Here is a 20,845-nt window from a genome sequence, read left to right on the forward strand (position 1 = left end):
TTCCTTCTTTTCACCTGACCTCATATCTTTGGTGAACCCCATTTGTCCCAAAATAAGAAACCTGCTTGTTTTGCATTTTGATGGATGATTCTGCTTTACAACATGACATTTTATGACTACTAGAGAGTATTTCTGGAAAGGGTCTTATTGTGAAAATCAAATATATGCTTTTGCATAATAACCAAAAATATTGTGGGACAGTGTCCTTAAAAATAATATTTATTCTATATTTTTATTTTATCAAATTGGTTTTCTACTTGCTATACATCATTGTGACACATTCTTTTGTTAAAAGACCTCTTGAGGGAAATACTAAGTTTTCTTTCCTTCTATATTATGTGTTTAGATACCTTGACTTTTATAAGGGAGACAAATCCTCGCTCTGTTTTAGGGCCATATAGATATAATATAGAAAAATATAGATATTTTTCATTATATAGGCCACTCAGGAATGAATATATATGAACTTGTTCTGTTGTTTAGGTGTACAAAGCACACAGTACATGAAACCATAAGTCACTCCCTCTGGCTAATCAACATGATTGTATATTATCTGTCTTCCCATCCCAAATGAGACATACAGAGAAGCCTACAAGCCTGACAGCTCCCTATGGATCATCATGGCTCTGCTGTCTAGACTGATGTCCAGATGAAGAATCATTAGTTTTTGCACAGGCAAAATGATCTTGAAGCCCTGGGCCTGTTAGATTTTAGGATGTGTTTTTCAGCATTAGAATTTCTGGCCCAGGCTGACGCAGGGGGCAATGAGCTCCTCCCCATGTCCCAGCAGGCAGGCAGGGAGGCTGGCAGCTGCTGGGAGCTGTGCCTGCAGTGTCCCTGCTGTCCCCTCCTCGGTGTGCTGTGCCTGCAGTGTCCCTGCTGTCCCCTCCTCGGTGTGCTGCACCTGAGCTCACATGCTGGAAAACACAGGTCTGGGAAGAAGTGGGGCTCCCCTCGGGCAGCTGTGCCACTGCTGGGGGACAGGGCAAGGACAGCCTGGCAGCTCCAGTGGAGAGCATGGGCTGGGCTCCCCGAGGGAGCAGGGCTGGCTCTGGTGCTGTGCCCCTGCTACAGACCAAAGCCCCACTAGAGATCAGATAACCTGGGTCAGCACCTGTGAGATGAATGGAAAGGTAGGAAACAGACATCCCCACAAACTCCAGAAACCCTCTGACCTCCTGCCACCCCTTCTGGATTGTCATGGCCCCCATTGGCTCCCTGTCCCTCCCGGTGACACTGTGTCCCCCTGTGCTCCTCCACCACCATGATCAACTAAATTTCAGGTCTGAAAGGAGACCTACTCACTGATTTGCTCCTGTGCTGACAACATTCAGGATTTGTCTAAACTGCCAAGAAATCCTTGAACTGGTTCCACTAGTGAAGCATTTATCTAACTCTTACGTGACAATATTACTTCCTTGTCTGGCCCCTGTTTGCAGGTGTCCCATCAGACCCATCAGGTGGATGGATGGAAGCACCACTGGTCCAAGAACGTGGCCTCAGCGTGATGATTCAAGCATTTGAGCACTCACTTTATGTGATACATTGTAAGTCTGAGACATTGAAATGATTGAGTAAGTTTGGGCTGCTCATAAATTTTCCAGTGTCGTTTGCAAGGGATGGGGGAGAGGCCAGGCAGGCCTGAGTTGCAGTTAAAGGAAACAGAAAACACCACTATTAATAAGTAGTGGAGAGGTACTAATTTATTTGGTTTTCCTGTACCTCCAGTTTGCATTAGGTCCAAGGAATTCATGAAATTTGAATGAGTTTACAATATTTTTCAGGTAAGACCAGTCCCTGCACAGAGAAAAAAAGAAATGTAGGATGTAGTATTCAATTATGCAAGAATAGGGAGAAAGTACAGAGCAGCTGACTCAAGGCAAATAGACTGATTGTTGGACAATGCTGTGGTGCTGCCAATCTATCCTTTAATGATTATTTGTTAAGAACAGACAATAGCGAGCTCTCCCTCACTGGCTTCGCTTCATCTGGATGCCATCAATTCAGGAAGGGCTAACAACAGTGGCTTTGGGACAGACATATGTTAGAAAGTGTGTTAGAGGCTACAAGAAGATGGAGAAATGGTGCAGGTATGCAAAGAGTATTGTATTTACCTTTTCCACAATGAAAACAGCATGGATTTGAATGCTGCTGTTGCTATTGATTCTTGTTGACTTCATTGAGAGATACATGCAGTCAGGGACATGGAGTTTGATTTTATGTGGCTAAACATTTAAGCAAAGCTGTCAGTGGCTTTTCAAGGCAGAAATTCAATTACTGGGATTTTGACATCACTATCTATTTTCTCAGAATTATTTTAAGATCTGGTATGATCCCTGTCTTTTCCCAATATCCTTGTTTTTCTTCACTGTTTCTTCCTTTCTACTGATGGCATCTCTGTATTTTGCCTTCTTTTTCTGATATTTTCCCATTCCACTTATTTATTTGACTTTTCCCCCCTCTTCTGTTAATCTCTTTTCTCTCCCTGCATGCTTTATATTCTTTCATCTGCCCCTTTTATCTCCCCCATGCAAGCTCTCTCACTTTTACATTAATAGGCTAGCCACAGGCTGTCAGCAATTTAAGTTGGCTTTTTATGGCAGTAAAGAGCATGAGCCTTTCACTTTGTGAATAAAAATATTCTTGATAACTTTGAATGACTTCTTCTAGTACACTGAGATGGTGAAAGAGGAAGTCTGAGGTGAACTGAGGAAGACGGTTCTGCAAAGGTAAATGTTGCAGTGTATTCTGCATTCTGTATTCTGCATTCTGAAAATGTTAAAGAAGGAATTTGAAGGAGCTGGACACACTAAACTTCGAATACAGTGTGTCTCCTTGTCAAGTGCCTCTAGCAACACAAATATTTCATTGTGCTCAGTTACCAAACTCCTTAACTGTCTGCACTGAAGTAATGAGAAAATTTATAGAACTGCCTCTATGTAATGTGATTATCAAAAGATCTGACTGCATCTGGAAAAACAACTGCAGATCAAGCTTTCCTTCCTATTCAAAAATTGCTTGCTGAAGGACCTTCCAGCTCTCTGTCATCATTTGGCATTCTCAGTGTTTTACACGACAGGAACAATGCCTGTTGTGTTAGCTGGTCTGTCTGGCATCCCTAAGCTTCATGACAGAGGTGAATTGAAAGTTCTCCACACAAGCATTTAATTCTCAGTTCCAAAGAGCAGAAGGAGTTCCATGGACTGTACCCAAAACAGCAGAGACTTCAGCTATGGTGGCAACTTTCTTCACGTAGGAACTATTAAAATGAGATTCAAAACTAAGATCATAATCCTTTGCCTGCCTCTTGTGTGCAAACCAAGTGCAAGCTTACATGTAATAAATACACAGTTGGACTGAATGATCCTAAAATTATTTTCCCACCTAAAGTACTCCATGATTCTATGATAGAATAGCCAGTGGAAGAGATAGGGAACATCAATGGCAGAAATGGGATGCCTGGAGGAGTGCTTCTTTTCTTTCTCTGAGAAATCTTGAGTCTCTTTAGCCAGTTAATTTGGAAAGTGGGAGCTCAGGAGGGTCCTGAATTTAACACTGGCAGTAATTCCCACCAGCAGCCTAATCCCAATGCTCACATCAGATCCAGGTGCTCAGATTAGGAGGTTAGACCCCCCCATGGCATCAGTGGACAGAGAGATATCCTGCAGAGCCTGTTGAAAGCAGGACCTTAACTCATCTTGAAGGAATTTTTGCCCTGAGGACAAGAGGAATTTGGCAGGACTCTTGCCACATGTAGGTGGTATGAAAACTGAATTACAGAGCAAAGCAACTGCAGTGAAAACACACTCACTGAAGGCTGCATTAATATAATTTTGAATAATGATTATGTGAGAGGAAACCAATTTGCTTTTAGATATCCCACAAACAGAAAAAATATCAGATAAACTATTCATTGTGAATTATTTGCATAGACCGATAGGAACTCATTAAACACTGAAAGACTGATTTTCAAGAAAGAAATGGAGTAAGTATTTAATCTGGTAATTCTTGTCTCCTAAGCTTCCAATAATTGTCTATCCAGCAAATTAATTTGTCTCTTTCTTCTTCTGTTATTCTGTACTTCATGGACCCTTCTTACTGAGTGTTTTACAGCAGAGATTTTCTGTGAGCTAAAGAGCTTGAATTTCACAGATATGTATTAAAGTGCATCAGGAAACAGTAGAAGACATCACATTTGCTCCACTTATTGTGGCTGAATTGCTACAAATTTTAAATTGCCATACTTAAAAGTATTAGCTACAGATACATAAATCTCTCATTTTTTTGAACACATCCCAGCCTCTACAGGCCAGGAATCCAGCTTTTATGCTAAGTAACATGACAAGCAATTCAAGGTGCCTCTGTTTCTGAATATACAATCTGAGCCAATTTAAAGGGACATAGCTTGGGGCAACCTAAATTGCAATACCATACTTGAGCTGGAAAACATGGGGTTTTTGGAAAAAGGGGCTGGATCAGTATCTAGGTTGTTTCAAGCAGGATTTTTGTGTAACCTCTTCTTGAAACCCTGCTAAACATGGTCCCACAGCCAGCCTAGGCATATTCCCAGTGCATGCCTATTTTTGGAATTAGGATATACAAATTGACTTATATTTGCTGCAAATTAAACTGGTTGTGTCTTGTCCCACCTTCAGGGGACACAAGAAACATTTGATACTTGTTCTTATATATCCTTTTCATACAGGAAAGTGTTATTGTGATTCTCAAATTTATCTCTCCTAGAATAAGCAGGCTTTCCTGAAGACAGTGCATTTTTCTGACTCCTCATTCTCATTTAATTCCATACTCTTTCCGAGGGTCATGCCCACAGTGTTCAGTTGAAGATTCATCTCCTCTAAGGAGAACAGAAAAAATGTCTTCCATGTCTTCTGTATGTGATTCTTTTAATAAATTGGGTAAGGATTAGATGTGGTGGCTTTGTAGCATTGCCACAGTTTTTATTCACTGTGAAGCAGTGACCAAGTGCAATCTCTGATGCTCTTCTGCAAAACTGCTGTTTTATCAGTTTTTCCATACTTTGTGTTTGCACCACTGATTTCTCTTTCCCCATGGACTTGGCTTTTCTTAATTTCTTATAGTTGATTTCACATCATTCTTTCTTTTAATGGTCTGAGTGTTTTTTGACTCTGTTCTCAGCCTTCAGAATTCTGCAGTTCTTCCCAACTCAGGCAGACAGTGTTTTATTAATATATTCCTTTGTGCACTATCCAAGCTGGTAATAGTGAAAACATTGAATGGAGCTGGCCCTGAATAGCCCATGTGGGATCTTCTCCTCGTGTGTCTGCTAAGAGTACCACTGAGTGCAGCAAATATGAGCATACACACACATGCAAATGTAGAGATGGATTTGAAATTTGACCCGATAATTCCTATTGTACCACAATTACCCTGGGATTTGAACACAATTAAATTTCAGAAACACTTTTGTTTTTTCAAAATAGTGCCATTAGACATTGTAATTGCTTTGTATTCAAAGCACAGACCAAAACTGCTACCACAAAACCCACTGTGATTCTGTAACTGTTGTAAAAAACAATGACATGCCCTCTCCTAACACTAAGCACTAAACTCACAGTACATATTTTGTAAAAATTAGTAGCATGCTTGGCTTTTGTTCCCTCTGCAGTATTTTGGATATCCATCATTAGATCATCTTTCTCAGTTTCTTGTGTTGTATTGAGGAAAGGAGAAAAATGATCATTTTGTCAGAGTTGTGGATTACTTTCCTTTGCCGATGGAAGTCATGTTGGCTTAGGCCATAGGGGAATGGACTGAGATCAGCCTTCTGCACAGGAATCTCTTATGTGCATGCCTGTGAGAGAAATGAGGATGAGAACAAGCAAGGAGAGAGAAGGAGGGTGGCGTTGCAGGAGGGCAAGGTGCCAGAGCATCTTCCTGTGAAGGAAGACAGTGATCTTGAAATGTGTGTTGTCTCTTCCAGAAGAGAGGGAACAGTCCTGCTGGAGGTGTGGAAAGCAGAGCCTTTGCGTGGTACAGAGACTTGGTGGGATAACCCATGGGTCCTTGGGCAGACTGGCAGGACCTGGCTGCCTGCAGAGCTCTGTCACCTCCCTGTTTTGAGGGCACGCCAGTGATTTATCAGTTCTCCATCTGTAAGTGGAAGACCTTTCTCCCCTTTCTTTTTCCCCCAGACTTTGTAGCTGAGGGAGGAGCCCAGGAATTAGAAAGCCTTTGGTATTTCATTACTGGCACATTGCTGGAAAAATGCAGTCCTTTAGGCATTGACCCAGTTAAGGCTCCTGCTTCTGCAGAAATTTGGTTGTTCCCACCTGTGCCTGGTGAGCCATTCCTTGTCTCTCCCACACTCTCTGGAAGGTTCTATCCCTCTCTTTGCAGGTATAAATCAATACAAACAAGAACTGCATATTCCTTGCTAGTCATTGCCTAGTTCCCCAGGCACTGATCGAGTCATTGCCTTCCCATCAGCCTCAATGGGAAGTTGCATAATGTGGCAGACACACAATGGAGAAAGGGATATTTTTTAATGTGTGCTTTATTTTTTTTTTTTAACTTGTATAAATAAATACAAAATGACAAAGAGGTTCATGTTTACTAAACATTGCATTTGATTGTATGACATTACACAGTGTGTGTCACAACAGTTTACTTTGTAATTGTGTCCTTTTAGCTGTTGGTGCATAATTCTATCACTCATAGGATAAAATTAGTCCTGAAGCTGCATCCATCCACCCCTTTAGTGGAACCCCTGAGTACTTACAATTGCAAGAGTGTATTAGGGGAGTGCTTGAGTCAACTGGCCAAAATTGGGGAATTTCATAAGAGAGGTTTGGCATAGCAAAAGGAGAAGGTAATGGGATGTGTAGGATAGATTCTTGAGAAAAGAAAAAGTAATAAAGGTTTGGAGCATTTTTATTTCTGCTTTTTGTCCCCTTAGTGGTTAACAGAAACATACGGGAATTAACCAAAGTCAGCAGAAACCACAGGCTTATTTAGGAATATGATTTTTTTTTAATGCTCACTGAGAGCAGGCAAATGGACAAACCTTGCATGATCAGTTTTTACCTGATGAGCTGGTTCATATTTGAAAAGGGTAAAAATATACTCAACCACTTGATGAAATGCTGATTCTCCAAACCACTTACCATCCTCACCCATTGAAGGTCAACTGCCAAGGTTTTATAGACATTCTCTGGTCATGATTCGCTTGCTTGCTTCTTTAAATTGCACTCCATGTGCTTTTTCACATTCATTCTCTCATTCATTCTCTTCAAAAGGCTTGAATAGAGCTACTTTACCTTCACATTTTGAGCTTATAAAAGTATTTGCTGCAAACAATTTTTCAATTCTGTTTGGCCTGTTTAAAACAAATTGTTTTCACATAGGTTAGAATTTACTATAGATTTTTCCCATTATTCTGTGAAATACATGTACTTTATATGTATTTCAGGAGTGGGGATGACTTGAGATCCATGGCTGGTCACCTGAGTATGGTTTATATTTGGTCAATGGCTGAATGTATATTAATGATAACTATGTCTAAAAAAAGCAGTTACAGATTTGAATGGAGTGTGAAAGCTGCAGATCTGGTGACCTTACAAGTAAGCCATAAAAAGAAGTTAAAAACCATAGAAAGGGTTTTTTGACAATCTTTCCCTGACTTTATTTTTCCTGCATCAGGAGATTTTTGGTAACATTTAGCTAATCATGCATTCAAATCTGTATTTCTCTAGAAGTGCAATGCTTGCTATTGTTTGCAGTTGTTACTGCCTTGGTATCTTTTCTCAGCTCACATCTGGCCTCTCCTCTCCTGAACAGAAGGTTTAGTACATGATTTTATGTGTTTTGAGCTTTTCAGACTTGAAGACTTCTCCTTTCAGAATAAAGGTAAAAAATGTGAACTTTCTTTAAAAAAAGAAAACCCAGTCTTTTCTGCTGAAAATTTCAAATCCAGCAACTCTATTAAGCTCTCCTCCCCTTCCCAATGCTTTATTTCCACTGGGCAACATGGTTTCAACACAGCGGTTATACTATTCTTGGAGTATACTGAAAATCCATAGCTTTTCCTGGCTTGGGAGTGGAATAGTGAGCACCTTTTAAAAATTTGGTACTGGAAAATGAGTCTCACAAAATTACAGGTAATTGAGCCTCACAAAACTAGCTGCCACTTAACTGAAATGATGGGACTTTTGCTTCCTTTCCAGTTCTCTCCTTCCCACTGTGGCCACCTTCATTTCCAAATGTACTAACAGAGAATAGAGATGGCAGGTGTGGAAACCTGGGGTGAATAGAAGAGTTCATATTTAAAAAGATTTGTTTGTTCTGAACAAAGTCTTTTTCACCAAAAAGGTATCTCAGTATGAGTGTCAGAGGGGCTGTGTCGCATAAAGCCAAAGGCTGAGGGCTACTAAGATTTGGGAAAGCACAAGTGTATGGATGTCTGGACAGCATCCATAGCACATCTACTGCTTAGGGAAGCCACAGAGTACCACAGAGGCAAATTTCTCTTATAAGCTTTTAAAGTACATTAGAAATTGGAATTTCCTCTTTTGCACAGCTGTCTGATGAAGGAGGAACAATGCTTTGCCTTGCCATGGCTCAGGTATGGGTCTCCTGTGCTGGTCTGGGCTCACCTCTGTGTCTCAAGTCCTTTGTTGCTCAGACTATGTCAGAGGGATCATCTGCCTTGAAAGCAGACTGACAAAATGAAACTCAGCCTTTGGCTTCCAGGGGAAGGGGAGAACAGCTGTCTGGAATGTGCTGGGTGGTGCTTTAAATAAATGTTATTAGCTGTAACTCCTGAGAAGTCTGTGGAGAGATGCTGATGAACACAAAGACTAAGTACACTTCATTAAAGTATTTTTCCCATAATTTTTCCATTTCTCCTCTACCCAGGTTCCGCACTTTAAAGCTCTGTTGGTTGTAGTTGTCAATAATTTAAAACTCTTACCTTATTTTTGATCTGGTGCTGGAACAGACCACCTGAAGAGCTCTCCAGGGCTGTGAGTACATTTAGGAGGTTTTCTGTCTGGAGGTTTAAATGGAGTTCTCTACAATAAATCTAGACATTTCTCATCTGAGTTGATTTTTTTTGTCTCCCTTGACTTTACAGTTTCCAGTATATATTTGTCATTTCTACCTGTGAAATATTCTCCATGAATTTATTATTTGCCTCTCACTGATGTTAGCAATCTTATCCATAATTCTGAAGTCACATATCACTGCTTCACATTTCCCCTTTCTAAGACAAATTCTTTTAATCATTTTCTGTAAATTAGATTCTTCAGGTTTGGTATCACCACTGACTGTGAGGCAAGAGCTCTTCCTTTGATGGAGAGGTTTGGAAAGTACTGAATGAGCAGTTTAATTGATATTCTCTCTCTCTCCTCTCCTTATTTCTGCAAATGCCATATAATAAATCTGCTGTATAAACATCCTCACAGATACTAAATATGATATGATGTCCTGACAGCGAGCTTTGGATGGTTCTCCTTGCTAGATCTAATAATGTTATGTCACTTGTATATATCAGAGGCATGGCAGGTCAGCAAAATGTTGTTGGTTGTCCTGTGACAGCTGTTGTAACTACCCTTCCAGTAGGATCCAAGATATTGTCAGAAAGACTCCCAGGAGAGGGGCTAATGAGCAGGAATAATCCTGAAATTATTATGTGGCCACTGCCTCTGGTGCCAACACCAAGAGATGCTTGGCAGAACCCCACCTCTCTTGCAAAGAGGGGTACAATATACTGATTGGTAAAACTGTCAATAGACAGGTTTGGAACAGCCTGAAATAGTATGCAGAGAGGAAAGAAAAGAGAAATTCAATTGCAGATGGGTGTCCTTGAATCAGGAATTGCCTAAGGAGAGCTGAAATTTCCCACTTCTTGCTGTAGGTTATGTGTCTGAGGGCTCACTTTGTCCAGAGGGAAAATTGATCACAACTTCAAAAGAAAAGAAAATAAATCCTCCCAACACACAAGTATTTTGTCAGACAGGTATGGCTATTTCAGAACATTAAAGTCAGCTGCTCTTCTCTAAGTAAGAGCTGCAGTAAAATAATGAGGGTCACTTTGTCATTTTTAAGTAAGTTATGAGCCAGAATCCATGACCAATCTCTTTTTCTGTATGATACTGATTATGTATCATGTTAAATTCTTCCTCTCTGGACTCCAGAGATTATTTATTAGATTAATATTTATTTATTAGATTATAGAAGATATCCTCCTTTTATTCCAAAAAAATGAGGTACTGAATCTGTATTTGAAATCATATAATTAGGCAGCTGGGATTTTTTATTTTCCTTGTATGGACAGATCCTGTCTTTTATTAAACAGCCTTAATATATATTACAGCTGCACACGTTTATATGATTTTTCTCAGTCTCATATTAGTTTAGACCTTCCTTCCCTTCACAACTCAGAGGTTTTTATATAATTTCTTTCTCATCCTCCTGACACAATAGAACCTGAGTTTTATTGACAGCTCTGCATTTCTGCAGCCAGTTTCTTTGTTCCTAATATCCTTACCAAACTTCTCTGTTGCTCCTCCCCTTCTGATCCACTACTAATCTCAGTACAGATAAACTATTCTTCCTACCAGCTTTCAACTGCATTTCTTGGTTGGCTTTTCCTCCTCTTTATAAGGAGCCAACTTGTGTTGGGCGTATAAGAAATACATAATTGGTATGGGGGTGTATGCACTATATATACATTAGTGGGGCATCTCATTTTCCTGAATATAGCTGACAAATAAAAAATCATATTTTACTTGTAGCATCAGGGAACAGATTGCTTATTATGAAATATAATCAGTATGTGAAGGCATATTTTTTACAAATTGTGTTTTCTGGCATCAGTTTGTTTGTATACATTTAAAATTTTGTTTCCAGCAAACTTCACCTGTGCAAATTGGTAATTTCTAAGAAGATAAATGTCAGTTTTCCTCAAAAGTATGCCTCCTCACAGAACAGAGTATATTTCAGGAGATTACATGTAGCCAAAAAGAATCAGAATGGAATATTCTGCATTCATATATAACATATGCTATGTATAGTCTGGATACCCAGCTAAGGCCTTTAACATGATTCTTACATTTCCCATATGTATAAATTTTCAAGTGGACTTTTTTTCTCTGCTGATGAACTGTTGGATGTCTTATTCCCTGGTTCTTTCTAGCTAGTGCTTGGCATATATTTGAGTTATATTCTGCCAGTAAACTGAAGTCAGCAAAAAAAATCCTGTCCTTCTCAGTGAGTTCTATATTACCATCAACCTTTACAAGTTTAAGTGATATTCACAGAATTAATGTAAACATAAGCAGACGTCACTGTTTTGGGTCCACAATTCTGCCTAGTTTCTGTGTGCAAATTAGTTGTATAAATAAGTAAATGTGGTATTTGGGAGTGAAAATATCCTGACTTGTATGCAGCAGTGTGAGAATTGCATATGGAATTCAGACATACTGCTCATGAATATTTGTTGGGCTGAACTGCATTCCTTGATAAGCTAAAAATCAGATTTAACATGCCTTTGTTTTCAAAGTATACATACAGATGAACTTTCAGAATGAATGTGCTGATTACACATTTGGAAAGCCTGAATTTTGTAAATTAGATTGGTGGAGATTTGCACGAAGGACCTCTTGCTGACACAAATGAGGAACACCAGCCTGGTATGGGGAGTTTTGCTCTTTGAGTTCCTGTGTGATGCTCAGACATAGCCTCTCTTATATTACACTACTGACTAGAAAAATTGGTATTGTTTGAGTTTCAGTTTCAGACAGAATTTTTGGCAACAGTGCTTCTGGATTCTGAATTTAAGGCAATGAGAGAAAGAATGACTGAAAGGGACAAGGCCAGGAGCCATAACAGGTGACAGGAATCACCTTTAAATTGCAGACTCATTAAACTAAAGTGGCTGAAAACCCCTGATAACCCCAAACCCCTGCTATTTGTTGCAGTGACTTGGGATTGGATCTGTCTCACCTGCCTTTTACAGTAAAGTGATGCATATCTCATTTCTGCTGTCAGGTGTGACAGAGCACCTGTAGCCCTCATCACCTGGTGGGGTGGTTTGCTTCTGCTTCAAGGCAGTTGGTCCAAATGGGCCTGTAGGGATGCTGCTCCCCTTCTCCAAAACAATAGGAAAGAAATGTAAATGGGTTCTCTGCTTGGGCATGGGAAGAAGAGGATTGAGCACAGTCATAAGAAGATCCTGGAACAGCAGCTGTGGTTCTGCTGGTGGGAGAGAGGTGGGTGTCTCAATGATGATTTAGCTTCTAAGTTTGTGGATGCTAAGGTCTTGGTAAGAAAATTTTTAATAGTAATAATTCTGTTCAATTGCAATACTTAAGTTCAACAATAATACTTCAGGCCTACCTACCTACCAGATATCAGAAGGTCCAGCTCTTGTTTGAGGAAATAACCTGTAGTTTTGATCAAATCAGTTTCAGATTTTTGCCTTAGCTGTTGGTTTGCCTGCCAAGGCTGGGGCTCTGCTGCTGGGTTATATAAAACAGCCCCAAAAAGCACTTAGATCCCAGTAATATGGAAATGAATAGATGTGGTTTTCCTTGTGCTTGCTGCTGAGCAGTGTGCAGCCTGGAACAAGAGGGGCTCCTGGAGAAGCAGCGTACCCATCACCTTGGGGACATCACTGGCTCTGTGCTGAGCAGGTGCCCCTGAACTACTCCAACACCCCTCTCTGTGGGGACCTGGAGAGCACGCTCATCCTTATTATTTGGGCTAGGCCAGGAAAATGAGTTTGTTGCACTGGTGATTGCATGGGATTTCTGTAGCAGTCTGGGAGTACAAGAAGCAAAGAGAGAGACAGCCATTTTATTTTAGGCTTATGCTATACATTGAGATTCATTATACAATTTTTCCCCTAAATTAATACAAAAATAGTAAAAATAGGTTAAAAAAAGCCTAAATGAAAACCCCTGACATCTTGCAAGCCATTTATTTGATGCACAGATTAAGACTTCTTGGAGCTTAAATAATCTAGAATTGTTTCTGCTGATCTCTTTTTTTTTGTTTGTTTGTTTTTTTGTTTTTTTTTTTTGTTTTTCCCAAAAATTAAAAAAAGGTAATGACTTGCAGAATGCCAACGACATCAGAACAATTTGTGCCTGAGAAGCGGCTGCCCCAGGCAGGCGCATGTGATGCTGAGGTGCCCTCTCTCCAGACAGGAAGCTGTGCCAGGACAACAGGGCAAGGGGTGGCATGTCAGAGCATGCCATTCTGCTCCAACCCACGCACCATGGACAGGAATTTGTGTTCAAATGCTCTCCTGGGATACTTTTGTCATTTCTTTCTCAAAACAATCCAACCAAACAAGAAGTCCACCATTGCCAGTGGATGGGTTTCACAAGGGCTTCCTTGGGGACTCATCCCCCCCACAATTTGGAGCTAAAGCTTCTCCCTGCTCTCTAATAATACTGAGGAGGAGGGATAAAGTTTCCCTCCCCACTGCACTGAGCTGGGGTCACTGGGGGTGCCCTGCAGCGATGGTGTAGTGACTGGCTGAGGGTGGAAGATGCTTCCCACCTTTGGGAGGGGGCTCTCCCCCCTCCCCACCTCCTTCTCATCAGACTTGTGCATACCCCAGAAAGGCTTACTTATTTCACAATATTTATAAGAAAATAAATGACAAGTACTTTTAGTGATAAATGTAGGGATAAAGCCATGGAAGAAATACTTTGTCCCTACATAGCTAAATTGTACAATCTGATTTTTATGGATCAGGGTTTTAACATGTGCAAAGGCTGGGGAGGAAAAGGCTCAGGATAATTCTTTCTAACCAAGAGCTTCCAGAAAGTGGTTTCCTACAGGGCTTGCGCCTTACCATGCAAGCACTGGTTCAGCAGAACCTGCCAGCAGTGCTGCCACAGTGTGAGAATTGTGAGGATCTGTTCCTACACAGGAGCTGATGCTCTCTGTGGCTGCACACCCTGAGCACCCCCGGGCAGGGCTGTGGGATGGGGACAAGGGAAATGGCACCACCACAGCCCCTGATCTGGCATCCCCAGTGCCCACACAGCAGTGCTGTCCCTGACCCGCCCACACTCCCATCCTGCTGACAGTTCCCAACCATGCCAGAGGAGCTACTGTAACAGCAAACCCAGAGCTGACTCCTATTAACTCAGCTTCCCTTCCCTGTGTCTCCCTGGACATGCTATTTTCTTCCCGAGTTAACAAAATAGGAAAAAACACCACTTTCTAAGTATTGAAGTCATCAGGTCTTCTCCCACAACCCACTTGCTCTGCTGGCTCTGTTTTTCAGAGGAGCCAGTCTTCCTCCTGGACTACCCCGTTCTGTGTCCAGTAGTGCCACCACTTAGTTTTGTTTTCCCTTTGAATAAAAATAAAGGTGTTGGCTGATGTGGGATTTCATGGCTCACAGGAGGACAGTCAGTCTAGAAAAAAACATTTATAAGTACACCTTTCAATTTACAGTACATGTTTTACCTGAATTCAGCGCTGGCTCAGAAGGCTTCTGAGAGCAGATGTGAATCCTCTCGTGACTCAACATAACCTCAGGCCACTTTGGTACTGTATTCCCTCCAGGTTCATGCAGTTGACCATGATAACTGTATTTGCTTGTCTTTGGAAAAGAAGCTCTTTTTCTTTGACAGGTTTTTCTCAACATTTCCAGCTCTAGTTTTAATCTAACTAGAACATTTTCACATTTCTGCTTTGGGCAGAAAATTCTGTCTTCATCAATTAATTTTTATAGCATAGTTATTCCAGCTATAACAAATTTTCTTTATTTTTTTTTTCTCCAGTTAGAGTAAATGTAAATTGAAAGTGGACTTGTGCTAACACAACATCAGAAGTTATATTACAAGAAAACTGGATTGATCTTGAGGGCCATATGCACGTAGGTTGGCTCTTTTTCCCCATGCTTACCCTGTAGTAAAAATATACTGTACACCATACTTTACTGTATGGGAATTTTAATGTTTGTAGAAGATATATGTGCTCAGTGAGCCATAGTCCTACATAGTTTTGTTAGCCTTAGCTAAAACTTTCACTGTTAGATTTTAGTCAGTGCCTGACATACTCTGTTCTACCCACTGAATTTATAAAAAATTGGATCATCTATATTGCAAACAAAACCACAGTGATACCTGGGCTAAAAAGCCACTTAAGAGTATGACAAAAATATGCTTAAGCCTAGGTAGTCTTCCAAACTGGAGGTTCACCGGTAAGGGTAAAATCTTATGCACAGTTAGCCACTGGGAGTGCTTTGGACTGAGAACAGAGTGCTGCATCTGCACCTACTAAACAATAGGTGCAGGGAGGTCCATTGACTTTGGTGAAGATAATTGCTCCAGAGGAAAAAGTTGAAGGGGAGGAAGGCTTAAGTGGCTTAGCATAGTCTGAAACCTTGAGAACATGGTTCATGTTGAGGTATTCAAGCTACCTGCAGAGAAGGAGCACTTGGTGCATCCCTCAGACACATCGGGATTCAGGCAGAAGTCTCACGGACCTGGGCTGAGTGCACCTTGGACACTTCCATGGCTGTAGCTTGCCAACCCTGGAGGTGGGGAACAGAATGGCAGCTTGTTGTGAAACAGTGAAAAATGTATGTAAGTTGGGTTTGGCTGTGTTCTGGGTTTTCTCACTTTCGGGGATGCTCAGGTCTCCTGTGTGTCTTATCCCTGTATGGAGAGGGGCATGGCTCCTCTTCTCCATCCCAGTCTTGGGTGGCTAGCAGGAGTTACTGGTTACTGGAGAGGGTAACATGGCATTGGGGAGAACTGCTGGGAGAGGACTCTGCCCTTAAAAAAACTTTTAGGAATGGGCTGGACAAACATCCTTCAGAAATCATTTAAATGTTGGCTCTGCCCTGGGGGCAAGGGCATGGACTGCATGACTTCTCACCCTGCCTTCTGCAGACACTCAAGCCTGTTCTGCAGCACTTTGTCACAGGAATGCCTCCACATCCTTCTTCTGACAGGTTTGGAGATAGAGAAGTAATTTTATCCCTGGTTTTATCACCTTTCTTGAAGATCTCTGAAGGCCTCACATGGTGAGATTTAATAAGAGATCTGTGAAACTGCGAGCTTGTCTTTGGACATCTCTTTAAAGACGCTCCTGTCTATGCACTGCAATTAGATGTGAGGAGGTTTATGGTAACTATCTTGGCGTCTGGTGTTTGCAAATGATACCATGAGGGATAGCAGAGGTGTAAAATCAGTGCTCACCATGTATTCCTCTCGGCAGTGTAAAGCAAGCTCTTTGACACATGTCCCATTTCCAAGTGTCCCACAGGTCAGTAGATTACTGCAGAGGAATTGCAATTCCTCTGTAACTCTCAGCTAATTTGCTAATGCCCTCAGAAGTTTAAAAGCCACTGCAGCTGCCTGCTGAACAGCCAGGGGACAGGGTGACTGGTATTCAAACAACATACTGATGATCACAGAAAATCTACAGTGAAATATATTTAAGGAATATTTTTTGGCTGGAAAACATAGCCCCAAGGCTGAGTCTAAGGAAAACAGGGGAAACAGATCTTTTTCCTAGCCTTACATTCATTTGGCTGTCTTCAAGGTGTCCGCCTGTGTTCTGCCAAGGCTGAAGTTGTTGTTACAGATTCCCAGCTGCTACTGAAGCAACTGTTGTTTACTTAAGCAAAGAGCCTGTGCATTCCTGGACGCAGCAAGCTTCCTTTCTTCTGGTCAGGGAAGGGACTTATCCAGGGGAAAGTAAATGTTGCCAGCTGCACTGCTGACTTGTTTTGCGAGTGAGAATGTAACATTTTGCTTCAGGGCTAAATATCTGGTTATCTTATTTTCCGCTAGAAAGGATGAGTCAGAAGTATCTCTTTGCTTGAAAATTAATATTCAGTAGGTGGCATTTGCAGGTTTTGCACAGGGCATTTGAGGGTCACTGGGATTTGGATGCTAAAGAGATGTTTCATGCAATGAAGCACATCCTGGGTTTGTGACCACGGACGTCCTAGTGACCATACAGGTACCACAGGCAGCCTCCTGAGCCATGGTGCTCCCAGTGCTCCAAGCCCCATGGCTCTTGCAATACCCCTGCCCCTCCAGATACTGTTATTGAAGCAAACTTTGTGCCAAATGCTGAAAACTTTTCAAGTACTCTTAGTTTCCAGATGAGCTGCAAAAGGCAGTCTGGTTGGAATACATTCATGTTGCACCACAAAGCAACAGTCCATATGAAACCACCCGACACACCAGCCAGCTTCCTGCTACTGGGTTTTCACAGGCAATGCATGGCCGGAATACTCTCAGCAAAACCTACAGAGTTGGCTTACATATCCCCACAAGGGTTCAACCACATGATAAAACCTTGCAGTAATGAGCCTGTCGCTCTTAAGGATGGAGAGGGCGGAGGAGGGAAGAGATGCTGCTTTATCTGTATTATTCCACATCACAGATGCTGACAGAATTATTGATTTAGAACTCACGGCTCCAAAAAGACTCAGTAATGTAATCTTTTTAAGTTGTTTTTTTTTCTTTTTCTTTTTTTTTTTCCCTCTCAGATGTGATGTTTTCAATAGGTCCTTTAGATATGGGCTCTTTGGGGACATTATTAAACTTGCTGCTGCTAAACTACAGTCCCAACCTTTAGTTTGTTCCACACAACTCTTATGGTCTACTGGAAGAGCCCATAGCTGCAGGTCTATTGCTTTACAGGTACTCTAGGAAGATTGAGGGATTAAGTTATACATTATGTAAAACTACCCACTAATCCTCTTAGTGTGCATTACCAGTGAATGGCCTGAAATAGGCTCTCACTAAAAGAGCCCTAACATTCACTTTCTTGATGACATTTTAGTATTTGAGGTTTGTATCATGGATTTTGGTGCTGAAATATTCAGTACACCATCTTCTGTCTGCTCCTAGATCCACTCATATGTCTCAGTAGAGTGCTAACAAAATTACAGTTGGTAAAGCAGATTACATGTTTAACTAGTAGCGAGACATGTATAAAATAGAATTATATATTTTATAGAGTGACAGAGTCACATGGATTTTTTTTGGTCCTTTTTTTTTGTTCTTTTCTGTTTTTATAAGAAAAAGAAAGAGCTATAAAACCATGATTAAAAATGTTACAAGGGATGATTTCCATTTAAAAACAATGATACTTTTAGAAAAAAAAAAGTGATTCATAACATAAAAGTGTTTGGAAAGCACTTGGTTGCTGTGTACTGCCTTCTTCCCCAGTACAGTTTGCTATCTTTTATATAGTCTTGCATAAATGTTTAGATTAGGGGAGAAAAGAAAAATTAAATGTGATGGCAAAGACTTATAAGAGCTGACTCACTGACTTGAGTTATTGCTGTGCAGAAAGTTTGTAAAGCCTTTACATCCAGCGAACATTTAGTGCTACTTCAGCCTTGACAGTTGACCTTTCAACATGATTTGGTTTAGCCACAATAATTGCAGCATCTGCAGTACAGGCGATACAGACGACTGCTTAAGAACCCAACTTCTTCCATTAGATCTTACTTCATGCATCTAAAATTTAACCTCTCTTTGCATGGGTGTGCAAATTCTCCCATATTACCTGTTATAGGAACTGAGCAAGGTACAATACCCCGGCTCTTTTTTTTTAAAATTTATTTTTAATTTCTCCCATAATTTTGAATATTCCTGGATTTAGCTTAGAGGAGGGAGAGGAAAACCTCCAATCTCCTTCCTGTTCCCACACATTTAATCAGTACTGGTTTCTTTTTTTTTTCTTCTCAGTAAGACCTAGTGTAAAAAAGCAACCAACAAATCAAGTTAGACTGTTGTAATTTGGTCAACCACTCGGGTGCTATCCATATCCACCATTTCAACACACTCTATTTCCTCACGGTTTTCAGGATTCTTCTTCTCTTTCCTCTTCTTCTTGGAGGGTGGCAGGAAAGTCAATATCACAGGTAAAATGGCAAAGCAGTGAAAGAAGGTGACTAATGCTATTAAAAACAAGCACCTGAACAGTGTACGGGTCAGATTTGAAGGCACAGCTGCAAGAGGAATCAGACCAACAATATAGCAGAGGTAGCTCTGCAAAATAGCTACCCCATGCACTTCCAGGGCATTTTTCACCCATTTAGTTCTTGTGAACTCTTTGCCCAGGACAAAGGTTGATAACAGTGGAGCACAGTTGTCAATTGTGTAATTAATTCCGTAAATTAAGCACAACACAGAAATACAATCTAGTTCCACTTTCCACAAAGTCATGAAACCTATAACTCCAAATTCAACCGAGGCAACAGTTAGAGTGAGCCAGACATTGATCAGAGAGTCTGCCACCAGGAATGCAGAGAAGAAGAGCAGAAATAAAGCACTAATGCAGGAGTTTTGTAAGGGGGCTCCCACTGAAGAGGCATAACGATCCATGTACACAAATGATGGATTGAAAACGATGAATTTCACCTTGGAGGTGAGAGAGAGCTTCCTCAGCGTCTCCAGGAGATCATAAAGTTCTTCCCTCTTGGTTTCCATTGTCTTGGCCACCAAGAACATCCTGGAAGCCACAACATCAACTTCATTGTTGTATTTCTTGGAAAAGATGATATCCTCTGAAAAATGGGCAAACTGAGGGGTCTTCAGGAAGGAGTTCCTCAACATATCAGTGAAATTCTTCTTCGGCAATCCAGTAGATATGTTGAGTTTCCTAAGGTAATTTAAGTAGCTTTCGAACCAAGATATCCTCACAAAGCCCTTGGTATACTCCAACACGTCCTCCTGGACACTGGTGTTCCAGTACTCGATTGACTCGTAGATGTAGAACCCGATGACCGGGCTGTAGTTACTGAAATACTTCTGCTGGGCAGTTGTGTACTCGATGGTCCGAGTCGCAGTCGCTACGATGTTGCTCAGGTCTGACCCCTCACTGACCTGCAGGTAGCCCATTAAGGCAAAGGAAATATAAACAAGGTAAAAGAGAACTACAAAAGGCTTGACGTAAGTGTTTGTTATCCAGTCACAATAGTAGCGTTTCAGGAACCACACCAAAAGATGACTCTCGTAAGTGTTCGTTTCCTCTGAATCATCTGTGTCCTCACTGAATCTGGCTGTCAGAAGAAACCTATACCATGCAGGCTTCTCTTGCAATACCTCTGGCTTTGGTACCTTTCTGCAGAAGATACTATGCTGGTAGTTGTTTTCTATGTAGCCAGTAAACACCAGGCTGGAACCATAAAAGGAGAGTACATAGAGGTAGTTGAAGAAAATTGCAATACAGGAATTGCAGCAGAAAATCCTGGCTGCTTCAATGTTAGTGAAGGGACTGGCACCTATTCCAAAAGTGACCAGGTACATGGCAGTGGTGAGAGAAAACGAGAGCATGGAGTCTGCAAATACAGCTGCAGTCCTCTCTTTAACGTGTTGGTCTTCTCTAGTTTTCCTCCAGGAGGACAACATTTCAAAAGTCCCATACAACCCATGACCTACAATAGAGAACAAAAGTAGTGTTTAAAGTATTCAAATCCCGAATTACACAGAAAAAAGTAACGTGGACATGCTAAAAGGCTCGAAGGAGACACAACTGGATGCTACCAGTGCTTGAAGGAGACGTCCTGCTGAAGAGAGAAATGATTATGGAGGAGAAAACCACAGAAGCGCATTTGCTACCCGCCTAGCAAACCTTACTGCTAAAGCTTGAGGAGAGCTCTGCACTGCTGGCACAGGATTCATGGGTTAAAAAAATAGGATTTTTTAACTCTGCATGGCTGTTAAGTTTCATTATTTCTGAGTGCCTGTGATGGAAGATGCTTTCAAATTAGTTTTTCCTGGTGATGGTATCAGACCTGTGGTGAAAACAAAGAAATACAACCTTGAAGTGCCCATGCTGGAAGCAGAGCATTAGTTGGCTGTTT

At 41.2% G+C, this 20,845-nt stretch overlaps 1 protein-coding gene across 1 annotated transcript in view; it reads right to left on the bottom strand.

Annotated features, from left to right (window-relative positions):
• Nucleotides 1-12,197: 12,197 nt before the first annotated feature.
• The window catches only part of PTCHD1 (patched domain containing 1), a 40,167-nt gene continuing 31,519 nt past the window's right edge, over nt 12,198-20,845 (bottom strand). Inside the window, exon 3 of the mRNA XM_058863133.1 lies at nt 12,198-20,416. Within this exon, the coding sequence (XP_058719116.1) occupies nt 18,762-20,416 (1,655 nt within the window). The 3' untranslated portion in view covers nt 12,198-18,761. The remainder of the gene's footprint in view (nt 20,417-20,845) is intronic.

Source organism: Poecile atricapillus, chromosome 1 (genome assembly GCF_030490865.1).
Source record: "Poecile atricapillus isolate bPoeAtr1 chromosome 1, bPoeAtr1.hap1, whole genome shotgun sequence".
Classification (NCBI taxonomy): Eukaryota; Metazoa; Chordata; class Aves; order Passeriformes; family Paridae; genus Poecile; species Poecile atricapillus.